Source organism: Mustelus asterias, chromosome 14 (assembly GCF_964213995.1).
Source record: "Mustelus asterias chromosome 14, sMusAst1.hap1.1, whole genome shotgun sequence".
NCBI classification, from domain to species: Eukaryota; Metazoa; Chordata; class Chondrichthyes; order Carcharhiniformes; family Triakidae; genus Mustelus; species Mustelus asterias.
In genome coordinates, this window is record NC_135814.1 from 94856672 (window position 1) to 94871083 (window position 14412).

A 14412-nucleotide genomic window follows, 5' to 3' on the forward strand; every position below is an offset into this window, starting at 1 on the left:
GGGGGGGGAGAGAGCCCGAGCTGGGTATCGGGGGGGGGGGGGGGGGGGGGAGAGCCCGAGCTGGGTATCGGGGGGGGGGGGGGGGGGGGAGAGCCCGAGCTGGGTATCGGGGGGGGGGGGGGGGAGAGAGCCCGAGCTGGGTATCGGGGGGGGGGGGAGGAGAGAGCCCGAGCTGGGTATCGGGGGGGGGGGGGGGGGGGGGAGCCCGAGCTGGGTACCGGGGGGGCGGGGGGGGAGAGCCCGAGCTGGGTACCGGGCGGGGGGGGGGGGGGGGAGAGCCCGAGCTGGGTACCGGGGGGGGGGGGGGAGAGCCCGAGCTGGGTACCGGGGGGGGGGGGGGGGGGGGAGAGCCCGAGCTGGGTACGGGGGGGGGAGGGAGAGAGCCCGAGCTGGGTATCGGGGGGGGGGGGGGGGGGGGAGAGAGCCCGAGCTGGGTACCGGGGTGGGGGGGGGAGAGAGCCCGAGCTGGGTACCGGGGGGGGGGGAGAGAGCCCGAGCTGGGTACCGGGGGGGTGGGGGGGAGAGCCCGAGCTGGGTACCGGGGGGGAGGGAGAGAGCCCGAGCTGGGTATCGGGGGGGGGGGGGGGAGGGAGAGAGCCCGAGCTGGGTATCGGGGGGGGGGGGAGGGAGAGAGCCCGAGCTGGGTATCGGGGGGGGGGGGAGAGAGCCCGAGCTGGGTATCGGGGGGAGAGCCCGAGCTGGGTATCGGGGGGGGGGGGGGGAGCCCGAGCTGGGTACCGGGGGGGGGGGGGGAGAGAGCCCGAGCTGGGTACCGGGGGGGGGGGGGAGAGCCCGAGCTGGGTACCGGGGGGGGGGGGGGGAGAGAGAGCCCGAGCTGGGTATCGGGGGGGGGGGGGGAGAGCCCGAGCTGGGTATCGGGGGGGGGGGGGGGGGGAGAGAGCCCGAGCTGGGTATCGGGCGGGGGGGGGGGGGGGGGAGAGAGCCCGAGCTGGGTATCTGGGGGGGGGGAGCCCGAGCTGGGTATCGGGGGGGGGGGGGGAATGGGGGGTGGTTGACCCTATTACCCCAGGTGGGAGGGGGGGGTTGGCCCTATTTCCCGGGGGGGGGGGTTTCCCCAGGAGGGAGTGGGAGGATTTGCCCTATTTTCCCCGGAGAGGGGGGTGTTTGTCTCTTTCCCTGGTTGGGGGGGAGGGGAGGGGGGGGTGGGTGACGGCGGAGGTTACAACTTTTCCTGGGAAAGGGGACAGCTGTCCTGTCAATGCCCCTCCCGATCCCTGCTTCCTCTCCGCTCTGACATTGACACCTCTGTTCTCTTGCAGCCCTGCTGAGTGTCTCGGATAAGACGGGCCTGGTGGACTTTGCCAGGTGTCTGGTTTCTGTCGGTCTGTCTCTCATTGCTTCTGGTGGGACGGCCAAGGCTCTGCGGGAAGCTGGGCTCGTTGTCAGGTGAGTAAGCCATGGGCAGGGAGCCTTGGGCGAGCGGTGTGTTAACCCCTGGCTCTTGGCAGAGACTGGCATCGCAGCCATCTCATGGCATGTTGGTCAGGCAGCATACCATACTGCACACGGAATTGACTGAGGACAGGGATCTGGAGAGGGAGATTCAGTGTTGTTGAGATGAACCACTGAATTAACTTTGGTAACTTCGAACCAAACCATAACATTGAAATGATCACAAATCAGATTAAACGTTGTACAAAAAAAGTAAGTTGCTTTTAAATAGAATCTCTACAGTGTGGAAAGAGGCTATTCGGCCCATTGAGTCTGCACCGACAACACTCCCACCCAGACCCTATCCCCGTAACCCCATGTATTTAGCATGGCCAATCCACCTAACCCGCACATCTTTGGACACTAAGGGGCAATTTAGCATGGCCAATCCACCTAATCTGTACATGTTTGGAGCGTGGGAGGAAACCCACGCAGACATGGGGAGAATGTGCAAACTCCGCACGTGGCTGGAATGGAGCCCGGGTCCCTGGCGCTGAGGCGCTGCAGTGCTAACCACCGTGCCACTCTACAGTGCCAGTAGCACCTTTCACAACCTCAGGAAGTCCTCACAGCTTGTGGATTACTTGTAGTCATTGCCATATGAAACAGTTGTAAGGTTACGATGAACTAGTAAAATGAACCTTTTTGACAACCTTCACAATTAACCTTATTTCTTTTGGCGATCCTTGATTATCTCGATCAGGCTTCCTCACGGGGTTAGTGAAATATCTGCTTTAGTCAGTGTGTTACTAGAGAAGTGTGGAATAAATCCACATTGAAAGGCAAGCAATAGCCTTGAGTAACTTCATTTGTAACTTTTAAATAAGGCTTTGACTAAAACAGACTGTTCGTGTGAGAGGTGGGGGGCGGTGGGTCATGTTTGCATTTTCTTCCTCACTGCAGCCTCTGAGTAAATTTTGGAAAGATAAGGTTTGGAATGGCAATTTCCACATTTCAAACAAAAGAAGAGTTGAATATAAACAATTCCTGAGCAAAAGTAAAGCAATGTCATCAACAGTTTAAGAAAATAAAACCACTCAAAAATGACCGGAGTGTGTGTGTGTCCCTCCCTCCACCTCCTCAATTCCCCCGACCCCGGCCTTAAACATATTCATTGATCCAGTGTCCACAAGTCTCCAGGGAAGAGAATCAAGAGTGAGCCGATAGGAAAAGGTGCACGAGGGCCCAGAACGGCAGCTAGAATCTACTCCACAGCTCCAGGTTCGTTACTGCATATGGAGGCATGGCGGCACAGTGGTTAGCATTGCTGCCTCTCAGCGTCAGGGACACGGATTCGATTCCCGGCTTGGGTCACTGTCTGTGTGGAGTTTGCACGTTCTCCCCGTGTCTGCGTGGGTTTCCTCCGGGTGCTCCGGTTTCCTCCCACAGTCTGAAAGATGTGCTGGTTAGGTGCATTGGCCGTGCTAAATTCTCCCTCAGTGCACCTGAACAGGTGCCGGAGTGTGGCTACTGGGGGATTTTCACAGTAACTTCATTGCAGTGTTAATGTAAGCCTATGTGGCATGGGTAGAGGATTGGCTGACCGGCAGAAGGCAGAGAGTGGCGATAAAGGGGTCTTTCTCAGGATGATGTGGAGATGCCAGCGTTGGACTGGGGTGAGTCACCGGAAGAAGGAGTGACACTCCGAAAGCTTGTGCTGCCGAATAAACCTGTTGGACTTTAACCTGGTGTTGTGAGACTTCTTACTGTGCTTTCTCAGGATGGCAGCCAGTGACTAGTGGTGTGCCTCAGGGGTCAGTGCTGGGACCACAACTTTTCACAATATACATTAACGATTTGGAGGAAGGAACTGAAGGCACTGTTGCTCAGTTTGCAGATGATACAAAGATATGTAGAGGGACAGGTAGTATTGAGGAAGCAGGGGGGCTGCAGAAGGACTATGGACAAGTTGGGAGAGTGGGCAAAGAAGTGGCAGATGGAATGCAATGTGGAAAAGTGCGAGGTTATGCACTTTGGAAGGAGGAATGGAGGCATAGACTATTTTCTAAATGGGAAAATGCTTAGGAAATCAGAAACACAAAGGGACTTGGGAGTCCTTGTTCAAGATTCTCTTAAGGTTAACATGCAGGTTCAGTCGGCAGTTAGGAAGGCAAATGCAATGTTAGCATTCATGTCGAGAGGGCTAGGGATGTACTTCTGAGGCTGTATAAGGTCTGGCCAGACCCCATTTGGAGTATTGTGAGCAGTTTTGGACCTCGTATCTAAGGAAGGATGTGCTGGCCTTGGAAAGGGTCCATAGGAGGTTCACAAGAATGATCCCTGGAATGAAGAGTTTGTCGTATGAAGAATGGTTGACAACTCTGGGCCTGTACTCATTGGAGTTTAGAAGGATGAGGGGAGATCTTATTGAAACTTACAGAATACAGCGAGGCCTGGATAGAGTGGACGTGGAGAGGGTGCTTCCACTAGTAGGAAAAACTAGAACCAGAGGGTACAACCTCAGGCTAAAGGGACGATCCTTTAAAACAGAGATGAGGAGGAATTTCTTCAGCCAGAGAGTGGTGAATCTGTGGAACTCTTTGCTGCAGAAGGCTGTGGAGGCCGGGTCATTGAGTGTCTTTAAGACGGAGATACATAGGTTCTTGATGATTATGGGGATCAGGGGTTATGGGGAAAAGGCAGGAGAAAGGGGATGATTGAATGATGGAGCAGACTCGATGGGTCAAGTGGCCTAATTCTGCTCCTATGTTTTATGGTCTTGTGGCCTACTTGTGACACTAGTAAAATAAACTTTAACGTGCTGGTGTGTCGTTCTGTTGATCGCGTTGTCTGCTCTACACTTGAGGTCAGAAGCTGAACGAGTCTGCCAGCATCCGATTGTGCGCGGCTTATGCTAAGAAATTAATCTCTTGCTGTTTCTTTTCTCTTGCTCAGGGATGTGTCTGAGATCACTGGGTTTCCCGAGATGTTAGGCGGGCGAGTGAAGACGCTGCATCCTGCCGTTCATGGAGGTGGGAGGTTTAACTGGGATTGGGAATGATGCCTGGTGTTTGTGATGCTAAGGCGGGGCAGCGTGCTGTAACATTTCTTTCCTGCTTCCTGAAGCTTTCCGAGGAACTCGAGATCGATTACTGACTGTCTACCCCTGACCCATCCATCGCCCACTGATGGGCGGCACGGTGGCACAGTGGTTAGTACTGCTGCCTCACAGCGCCAGAGAGCCGGGTTCAATTCCGGCCTCGGGTCACTGTCTGAGAGTTTGCACGTTCTCCCTGTGTCTGCGTGGGTTTCCTTCGGGTGCTCCAGTTTCCTTCCACACCCTAAAGATGTGCGGGTTAAGTTGATTGGCCATGCTAAATTGACCCTAGTGTCAGGGGGATTAGCAGGGTAAACGTGGGGTTATGGGGATAGGGCCTGGGTGGGATTGTGGTCGGTGCAGACTCGATGGGCCGAATGGCCTCCTTCTGTACTGTAGGGATTCTGTGATGAGAGGCGGTGGCACAGTGGGAATGTCACTGGATGCATAATCCAGTGGCCCAGGCTAAAACTCTGGGGGTGGGTTCAAATCCCACCATGGCAGCTGGTGGAATTTCAATTCAATCCGTACATCTGTAATGTTCACCATGAAAACTATTGTGGATTCTCATTAAAAACTCATGTTGAGGACAGGAAATCTGCCATCCTTACCCGGTCGGGCCTACACGCGACTCCAGAGCCAGAGCTGAAACGGCCTAGCAAAACCACTCAGTTCAAGGGCAATTAGGGATGGGCAAAAAACCCTGGCCTTGCCAACGACCCATGGAAGAATTAAAGCCAATTAAGCCAACTCTTCGTCAACGTGAGATGATTATATTTTGTTTCTGCATTTTAGGTATCTTGGCTCGGAATATTCCGGAGGATAAGGCTGATGTTGAGAAACTCGGTTTCAGCTTAATAAGGTGAGAAGAATAGAGTGGAGAGCTTTCCACGAAGGGTGAGGCTCTCTGGTGGTGGTGGTGGTGTCGCTGTGACCTTCTCATGACCCCCCGCCCGCCCGCCCCGGGAAGCTGTCATTTTCTACTTGCCTTCTCTCTCTCTCAGACAGTGACTGATGAAGGGGTTCCCTGCCGTACTCCCACCCCTTACTACTTGAGGCTGTTGGTTTACTATTGGACTGGAGAGGAAACTGATTTTTAATTTGATTTATTATTATCGCGCGTATTGGGATGCAGTGAAAAGTATTGTTGTTTCCGCGCTATACAGACAAAGCATACTGTTCATAGAGAAGGAAAGGAGAGGGTGCAGAATGTAGTGTTACAGGCATAGCTAGAGTGTAGAGAAAGATCAACTTAGTGCGAGGTAGGTCCATTCAAAAATCTGATGGCAGCAGGGGAGAAACTGTTCTTGAGTCAGTCGGTATGTGATTTCAAGATTTTGTATCTTTTTCCCGATGGATAAAGGTGGAAGAGAGAATGTCCAGGGTGTGTGGGGTCCTTGATTATGCCGGCTGCTTTGCCGAGGCAGTGGGAAGTGTAGACAGAGTCAATGGATGGGAGGCTGGATTGCATGATGCACTGGGCTACATTCACAACCCTTTGTAGTTCCTTACGGTCTTGGGCAGAGCAGGAGCCATACCAAGCTGTGATACAACCAGAAAGAATGCTTTCTATGGTGCACCTGTAAAAGTTGGTGAGTTGTAGCTGACATGTCAAATTTCCTTCGTCTCCTATGCAAAGCAACCACAGCCACACCTCGTGTTGGCATGGCGGACAGCGCGCTCTTGCCTCGAGTCAACAACAAGGGCGCTTACGGTGGAATCCTATTGGCCGGTTTAGCAACCCATCTCAAAGACACTGCCTGAGAGAATGCAGCACTTGTTTGGTGGGAGCGTCAGGGGGGCACTTTGAACTCTGGCCTCTGGAGTGTAGTTTGACCTTCTGTCTCTGAGGCATGAGAGCTACCCACTGAGAAACCAGTTTTAAGTGTGCCGTATCTTTTCACCAGGAGAGTTGAACTCTCTACAGTTACTGGAGCAGGGCTTTCTTGGAGCAGGCTATAGCGGTTAGAGGCTGAGTTCATGAGGCTTTTAAAGTTTATTTATTAGCCACAAGTAAGCTTATAGTAACACTGCACTAAAGTTATTGAGAGTCCTGGCCCTCCCCGAGAGCTGGCTGCCTTCCAGTATCCTGTCTCTCTATCAAGCCTCTGCTAGTACACTATAGTCATGATGTGGAGATGCCGGCGTTGGACTGGGGTAAGCACAGTAAGAAGTCTCACAACACCAGGTTAAAGTCCAACAGGTTTATTTGGTAGCAAATACCATAAGCTTTCGGAGCGTGCTGCTCCTTCGTCAAACCTCTGCAAGACGTGCCGAATCATCGACACGGCTGCCATCATCTCACGTGAGAACACCATCTACCAGGTACACGGTACATACTCTTGCAACTCGGCCAACGTTGTCTACCTGATACGCTGCAGGAAAGGATGTCCCGAGGCATGGTACACTGGGGAAACCATGCAGACGCTACGACAACGGATGAATGAACACCGCTCGACAATCACCAGGCAAGACTGTTCTCTTCCTGTGGGGGAGCACTTCAGCAGTCACGGGCATTCAGCCTTGGATCTTCAGGTAAGCGTTCTCCAAGGCGGCCTTCACGACACATGACAACGCAGAGTCGCTGAGCAGAAACTGATAGCCAAGTTCCGCACACATGAGGACGGCCTAAACCGGGATATTGGATTTATGTCACATTATCAGTAACCCCCACAGCTTTCCCCCTGATCTTGCATAACCTCAATAGCTGTTCTGTCTGGAGACAATACACATCTCTTTAACCTGTGTTTAATGTTCCCTCCACCCACATTATCTGTACCTTTTAAGACCTAGCTGGCTGTAGAGATTTGCATTCTAATTAGTATTCTTGATTTCTGTGTCTGTGCACTGTTGGAGAACAGATAACCACTCCATCTGACGAAGGAGCATTGCTCCGAAAGCTTATGGTATTTGCTACCAAATAAACCTGTTGGACTTTAACCTGGTGTTGTGAGACTTCTTACAGTACACTATAGCCCAGAGCCTCTGCGAATCTAACAGGAAAAGCTTCCAATGGGATGTCTCGTTTGGCTCCAGAGGTGCCACGGGTGGTGAATATGAGGGGCCTCTCGCACCATAGTGGGCAGGTTGACGTGATCTGAATCGTGGTCCGAGACTCATAGCCACGGTAACACTTTGGGCCATCTCTCGTCTTCCACATGTGGTGTATGTGTCTGCATCGTCCGTGCTCTGTATTGATTTGACCGTGAGCGGCGCCCCCTGGCGCTGTGGGCGGAGCCCCTTCTGGGGGGATGGGGGTGCCGGCCCCTCTGGGGGGGATGGGGGTACTGGCCCGGGGGTGACACCAGGTATTTTTGGTGGAGCCCAGATTGCATATCTGGGTGAGTGCGGATGGTATAACAGCGGAACTCGATCCCCAAAGAGAGACATCCTGCAGCGTGGTGCGGTGGGGAGGGGGGGACGGCAGGCACTCAGACCACTGACCTCCCTCTCCTTGCCCAACGTCCCAGAAAACTTGAGAGCAGTGCCCCTGGACTGAGATCAGTGAACCGGGACCTGGAGCAGAGTGAGTTAATCCCCAGTGCCCGCCGTCCTGGCACCTTCGCGGTGTCGGTATGAAGCCTGAGCCACTTGCCTCCTGCTGATGGGAGCCTGCATTTGGCATTGTCGGGTCGCTGTGAGGACATGCCAATCTTCACGGCTCTCCTTTTGTTCCCCTCCCTCCAGGGTTGTGGCGTGTAACCTGTACCCGTTTGTAAAGACTGTTTCTGCTCCCAACGTGACCCCGGCAGAGGCGATGGAGCAGATCGACATCGGTAGGTTTTAATTTGAGTTTTAATGTGCTCGAGAAGAGGTTTAAACTGTTCCCAAAGTTATTTTTAATTTCACTTATCTCCCCCTCCCTCTGATTATATAGCAGCTTGGAATGTCTCTCGGCATTGTGAGCCAGCGAAGGGTTTAGCTACTGTTGTAATGTGCGCAATTTCACCAGTCACCAATAAGCAGATAATCTCTTGTTGGTAATGCTGGTTGAGGGATGAATGTTGGCCAAGACTCTGGGGAGAATTCCCCCGCTCCCTCTGGATAAAGCTACAGAGTTGTTCATTCCCACCGGAGGGGCCTTGGTTTAACGTCTTTTCCAGGAGGTGATGGCACTGATGTTAACGGGGGTGGGGGGGGTTTGAATGCAAGAGAGATTAGTAGGTTGTGGGGGGCGGGGGGAGCATGCCTGCTACCCCTGACCCACAAGCAGAGCCAGAAAGGCATCTCCTTGCCTTCCCAGCATGTCTTTCCGCTGGCTGTTCGCTATCCCTGTGCCCGGGAAAGCTGCCTGGTCGGTATTGAAGTGAGAATGGAATTAAAAGCAATAAGGCACCCAGCCACATTAGAATATTGAACTGTTTGCCTCCTGGGGGGTAGATTGGGTTGCCCCGGCCACGTCAATGCAGAAGGTAGTGGGTTCTGTTTAGGTGTGAGAATCTGATACAAATCCTGCTGTTTACAGGGGTTGACAGGTCCCCCAATACTCTGAGAGTCCAGGGGCACCATTGGTGCTGCATTGGGTGGACAAGTCTGGCTGCAGGAAGGCGGCATTACCCCTTCCACATTGGCTGATCCGGCTTTGTACGCGGTCCTCTCTGTCTCGGGGGTTGGGTTCACTGAACTGCCCTTCCCAGCACTGCACTGACTGTGTGTCTCTCGAAGGTGGGGTGACCCTACTGCGAGCAGCGGCGAAGAACCAGGCTCGTGTGACTGTGGTGTGTGACCCCGCTGACTACCCATCGGTCATCCGGGAACTGGAGACGTCGGAGCAGAAGGACACATCGCCGGAGACCCGACTAGCCCTGGCGCTGAAGGTATTCCGGAACCGTCTGGCTTAAACAAATGCCCACCTTTCGCCCCTCATGTTTACCCAGACTAAAATCCATTTGCCACACAATTGCCCATCTTTGTCATAGGCAAGTTTGGATTGGTGACTTCCTATCCCATCATCCAAATCGTTTAAGGAGTTCAGCGAGATCGCAACTCATATCCTGGCACCAATCGTGTTCTGCCAGTTGGAGGACCATTAACCCTCTGTCCCCTGCCACTCAGGGCCTAACCCAGCTCAATCATTTGCCCTTACTTCTCTGAGCTCCAGCTGATAGTCCAGCACCTGTCAAACTGTAGGTCGCAAGCCCCATTAGGGTTTCGAGGAGCAGGGAGTGGATGGGGTTGAGAGTTCCATCTCCTTCACACACACAGACCAAGGCCCAGGGGGCAGCCAAAGCCTGACCTAGTTTGCCTCGGCACTCTCTGTCTGTCTCTCTCACCCTTTCACAGGCTGGGGATCATTACAGTCAGTAACGGGGCTTGGAAAATGTTCACACTGGGAGCGTGTGTGTCTGACTGCGTTTGTGCATGTGTACCCATCTCTGTCTCTCCCTCTGCCTTTCTCTCTCTCTCCCTCTCTCTCCTCTCCCACTATGTCTCTTACTTTCCCTCTTTTTCTCTCTCTCTCCCTCTCTCTCGTCAGTCTCTCTCTCTCTTTCCGAGGTGGGGGAGTATAGGGCCCGGTGAGGGTAGAAAGGCTTTGTAAACACCTTGCTTAGGCCATGAACCCTGCTGCCCAACCTGCCAGGCCCGCGTTCACACCGAGCAGGACAGCAGCTGTGCAGCTTCTACCCGTAACAGGCCAGGGTTTACCACTGCCATCTTCATAGAGGGCAGAGTCCAGCAAGGATGTTGGTGGCCACCATCTTGGTAGGGGGCAGAGTCCAGAAAGGACGCTTGTGTCCACCATCTTTGTAGGGGGCAGGTATGTCCCGGTTTGTGTCCCTGCCATCTTTGTAGGGGGCAGTGTGTAGTGGGGGTCCCGCATGCCCACCCTGGGTCAGGTAGCAGGATGAAAGGGGGCCGAACTGACCTTTCTGATACCGGGGACTATAGAGAGCTGGATTGAAACTTGAATGAAGTAATAACAATTTCGCAAAGCACAGATTTTCACATTGACGTGATGTTTGTGTGAATTTTAATATTTATTTTAGCAATGTTCCAGTGCTGCCATTGTGTTTTTGTTGGGTGTGGGGGGCAGGTTAATTTTTAAAAATGGTAACATGGGGTCACGTTGGAAAGCACTGATGATCCCCTATCAGGAACCTGGAACCTTCTGGAGATCTAGATAAATAACAGCAACAGACATTGGAACCCAGAATCAAGCTCATTTTGCGACTTGCACAATGGTATAATCATAGAATCCCTACAGTGCAGAAGGAGGCCATTCGGCCCATCGAGTCTGCACCGACCACAATCCCACCCAGGTCCTATCCCCATAACCCCATGCATTTACCCCAACTAGTCCCCCTGACACTAAGGGGCAATTTAGCGTGGCCAATGCACCTAACCTGCACATCTTTGGGAGGAAACCGGAGCACCCGGAGGAAACCCACGCAGACACGGGGAGAATGTGCAAACTCCACACAGACAGTGACCTGACCGGGAATCGAACCAGATTTTACTGGAGAGACGACCTTCCTTCGCCCTTTCCTCAGCCGTCTATTAAAGCCCTGACTTAGTATCGTCGAATACCGTGCCTTTATCTCACCCCCTTCGACAGATCCCACTGTGTGTTGTTAGCTCTTCACTTTTGTGTCTAAGTTTAAGGACAAGGTTTGACTGCGGTCAGACACTTTAGGTTGAAGATTTGCGGTACGGCAGTGTGCGTTCTGTCCTCCCTCTAGCTCTGGGCTTCCTGCCGCACCGCAGAGTGATTGATTTTTGTTTTATATCATCCCACTTTCCCCAAGGCATTCACTCACACAGCCCAGTACGATGAGGCTATTTCCGACTATTTCCGGAAGGAATGCGGCCAGGGAAAGTCCCAGCTCGTCCTGAGATACGGGATGAACCCTCACCAGACTCCGGCTCAGATCTACACGCAGAGGCCCCAGCTGCCCATCCAAGGTGAGCTGCGGTGGGGGACATTTGAGAACAACCCGCAGTCAGCGAGCGAGAGCCAGGCGAATGTGGGCGTGCGGTCACTTTTAAGAAAGAATTGCATTTAGATAGCACCCCGGGCATCCCGGAAAGTTTCGCAGCCGGTGCGACACTGTCCCCAGAATGTAGTCACCATTGTGAAGTAGGGTAAGTGGCAGCCGGTCTGTGCACAGCAAGATCCCATAAATGGCGGTGTGGTAACAACCAGGTCATCTGATCTTGTTTGAGGGTTCAGTATTGGCCAGGACCCCGGGGAAACGCACTCCACCCCCCCCCCAATTTTTCAAACCAGTGGCAGGCGAATCTTTGACCCCCGTGAGGGGGGAGGGTGGGTTCTCGGTTTAGCGAAAGGTGATGCCTCCGACAGTCGAATGCTCCAATCCACTTTCTGTTAGTAAGGTGCAGGTGTGTCAGCGTTGATTACATTCTTTGAAGTGTTTTTGATTTGGATGATTATTGTCATGTATTGGGATACAGTGAAAGGTATTGTTCCTTGTGCGCTATACAGACAAAGCATACCGTTCATAGAGTACATAAGGATGAAGGACAGAAGAGAGTGCAGAATGTAGTGTTAGAGTCACAGCTAGGGTGCAGAGAAAGATCAACTTAACATAAGGTCTGATGGCAATGGGGAAGAAGCTGTTCTTGAGTCGGTTGGGACGTGACCTCAGACTTGTGTATCTTTTTCCCGATGGAAGGTGGTGGAAGAGAGAATGTCCGGGATGTGTAATTATGCTGGCTGCTTTCTTGAAGCAGCGGGAAGTGTAGACAGTCAATGGATGGGAGGCTGGTTTGCGTGATGGGTTGGGCTTCGTTCACGACCCTTTGTAGTTTCTTGCAGTCTTGGGACAGAGCAGGAGCCAGACCAAGCTGTTTGCTGTGAGACTTGAACCCATAATCTCCTGGTATCAATTGAAACACGGCCGATGGCTTGAGATGAAGTCGGATTGTGTCAGGCACTTATTTATTGCTTGTCCTTAATCCCAACTCTTTCCCTTCTTGCCTGACAGTCCTGAACGGATCACCTGGCTTCATCAATCTGTGTGATGCTCTGAATGCCTGGCAGCTTGTGAGAGAGCTGAAGCAAGCTGTGTGCCTCCCCGCGGCTGCATCTTTCAAGCACGTTAGCCCTGCCGGTAAGGATTGTATTGGCAGCGCCTGCTGCGACCTGACACCCTCATAAAATCTGAACTCGAGCCTGCTGGTGTGTGTCAGGCCTGATGCATGTTCAGGACTCTGTAACGCCATCAACGCTTAAAACAAAACACAGCAAATCTAGCTGGAGAAATGAGTGTCGTAACAACGCACAGCGTATCAATCGGTAAATTCAGGCGATGAAGTGACGCCCGTGTGAGTTGTGGATCTCCGAGAATGTGACGATCGATTTATAGCGCTCTGCTATTGGCATCACGTGTATGGCATCCTGTCCCTAACCACCCAGTTAATGTTTCCAACCTTATTGGATCTCTCCGGCTGCAGAAAGCTGGCCCTAATAATTCTCAAGATAATTCCAAAGATGTGCGGGTTAGGTGGATTGGCCGTGCTGAATTGCCCCTTAGTGTCAGGGGGACTAGCTAGGGTAAATGTATGGAAAGATGGGGATAGAGCCTGGGTGGGATTGTGGTCAGTGCGGACTCGATGGGACGAATGGCCTCCCTCGGCACTGTAGCATTCTATGATCGAAGAGTTAACGGCAATGCCAGTTGACCTCTCTGGCCTAGAAAGGGAACAGTTCAAGCTCATTCCAACAGGTGTAAATTCTTCTTAGAGACCTAAGCATTTAACTTTGCTACTTTTTTTTGTCCTTTGTCTATGTTTCCCTCTTAACTCAGTCTTAACCCCCTCTCTCTCTCTCTCTTTTCTGTACCGGGCTTGAATTCACCTCGTTCCTCTCACTGTCGTTCCTGTGTTTCTATCTCAGTCCCTAAGCCGGAGTGGATAAGGAGATGGACTCTTCATCCCCTCGTTGGCTAAGCAGGAGGCTCATTATCATCTCTCACTTCTGGTGCGTTGCAGGGCGGAATATTTTGAGATGGGGGGGGGGGTGAAGGAAAGGGTTAGACTGTTGCGCATGTCAGGAAGCCCTCTGCAAGAAATGGGCCAAGTATTTTAAGTTGCATTCTGTTACCCTGTATCCCACGCCACTGCCTTCATTGCAATGTAACACTCCCTTTTTCTCCCTTTTGATAGTCCACTGGCCAGTTAAAATTGGATCAGAAAGACTGATGGCAGGTGGCTGTGTAGCGTCAGGAACGGGCAAACATTTTGAATGAAAGATGAGAGAAAAACAGACCTTCAAAAATGATCAAACAGAAACCGGGAAGCAAAGATGGCAGAAGCACGAGTTACTTTTGTTAAACTTTGAGAGAAGCACATTATTTATATCTAGACGTGTTGGAGGATCGAGAGCCAAGTCAAAATGTTTTTGATTCCTGTACGGCACAGTGGTTAGCACTGCTGCCTCACAGCGCCAGGGACATGGGTTCGATTCCCGGCTTGGGTCACTGTCTATGCAGAGTTTGCACATTCTCCCCGTGTCTGCGTGGGTTTCCTCCGGGTGCTCCGGTTTCCGCCCACAATCTGAAAGATGCGTAGGTTAAGTTGATTGGCCGTCTAAATTGCCCTTTACTGTCAGGGGGATTAGCTAGGGTAAATGCATGGGGTTTTGGGGATAGGGCCTGAGTGGGTTTGTGGTCAGCGCAGTCTCGATGGGCCGAATGGCCTCCTTCTGCACTGTAGGGATTCGATGATTCTGCTTTGTTTTGTATTATAGTTTTGCAATTGTTTATTCTTTGGGAGAGAATTTTACTGGTCCTGATCCTTGTTTTTTTTTGTTGCCGCTTAGGGGCTGCTGTTGGCGTGCCTCTGACTGAGGAAGAAGCCAAGGTCTGTATGGTGCATGACAAGTTCAGCGATCTCACCCCACTGGCGACCGCATATGCCAGGGCCAGAGGTTGGTATCCACATGTACTCCGACGCAGTATGTG

At 52.5% G+C, this 14412-nt stretch overlaps 1 protein-coding gene across 1 annotated transcript in view; it reads left to right on the forward strand.

The window, feature by feature from the left end:
• The window catches only part of atic (5-aminoimidazole-4-carboxamide ribonucleotide formyltransferase/IMP cyclohydrolase), a 31966-nt gene that overhangs the window by 3030 nt on the left and 14524 nt on the right, over nt 1–14412 (forward strand). The window contains exons 2-9 of the mRNA XM_078228905.1: nt 1281–1407; nt 4348–4424; nt 5285–5351; nt 8177–8265; nt 9155–9306; nt 11236–11392; nt 12436–12561; nt 14271–14378. Of these exons, the coding sequence (XP_078085031.1) occupies nt 1281–1407; nt 4348–4424; nt 5285–5351; nt 8177–8265; nt 9155–9306; nt 11236–11392; nt 12436–12561; nt 14271–14378 (903 nt within the window). The remainder of the gene's footprint in view (nt 1–1280; nt 1408–4347; nt 4425–5284; nt 5352–8176; nt 8266–9154; nt 9307–11235; nt 11393–12435; nt 12562–14270; nt 14379–14412) is intronic.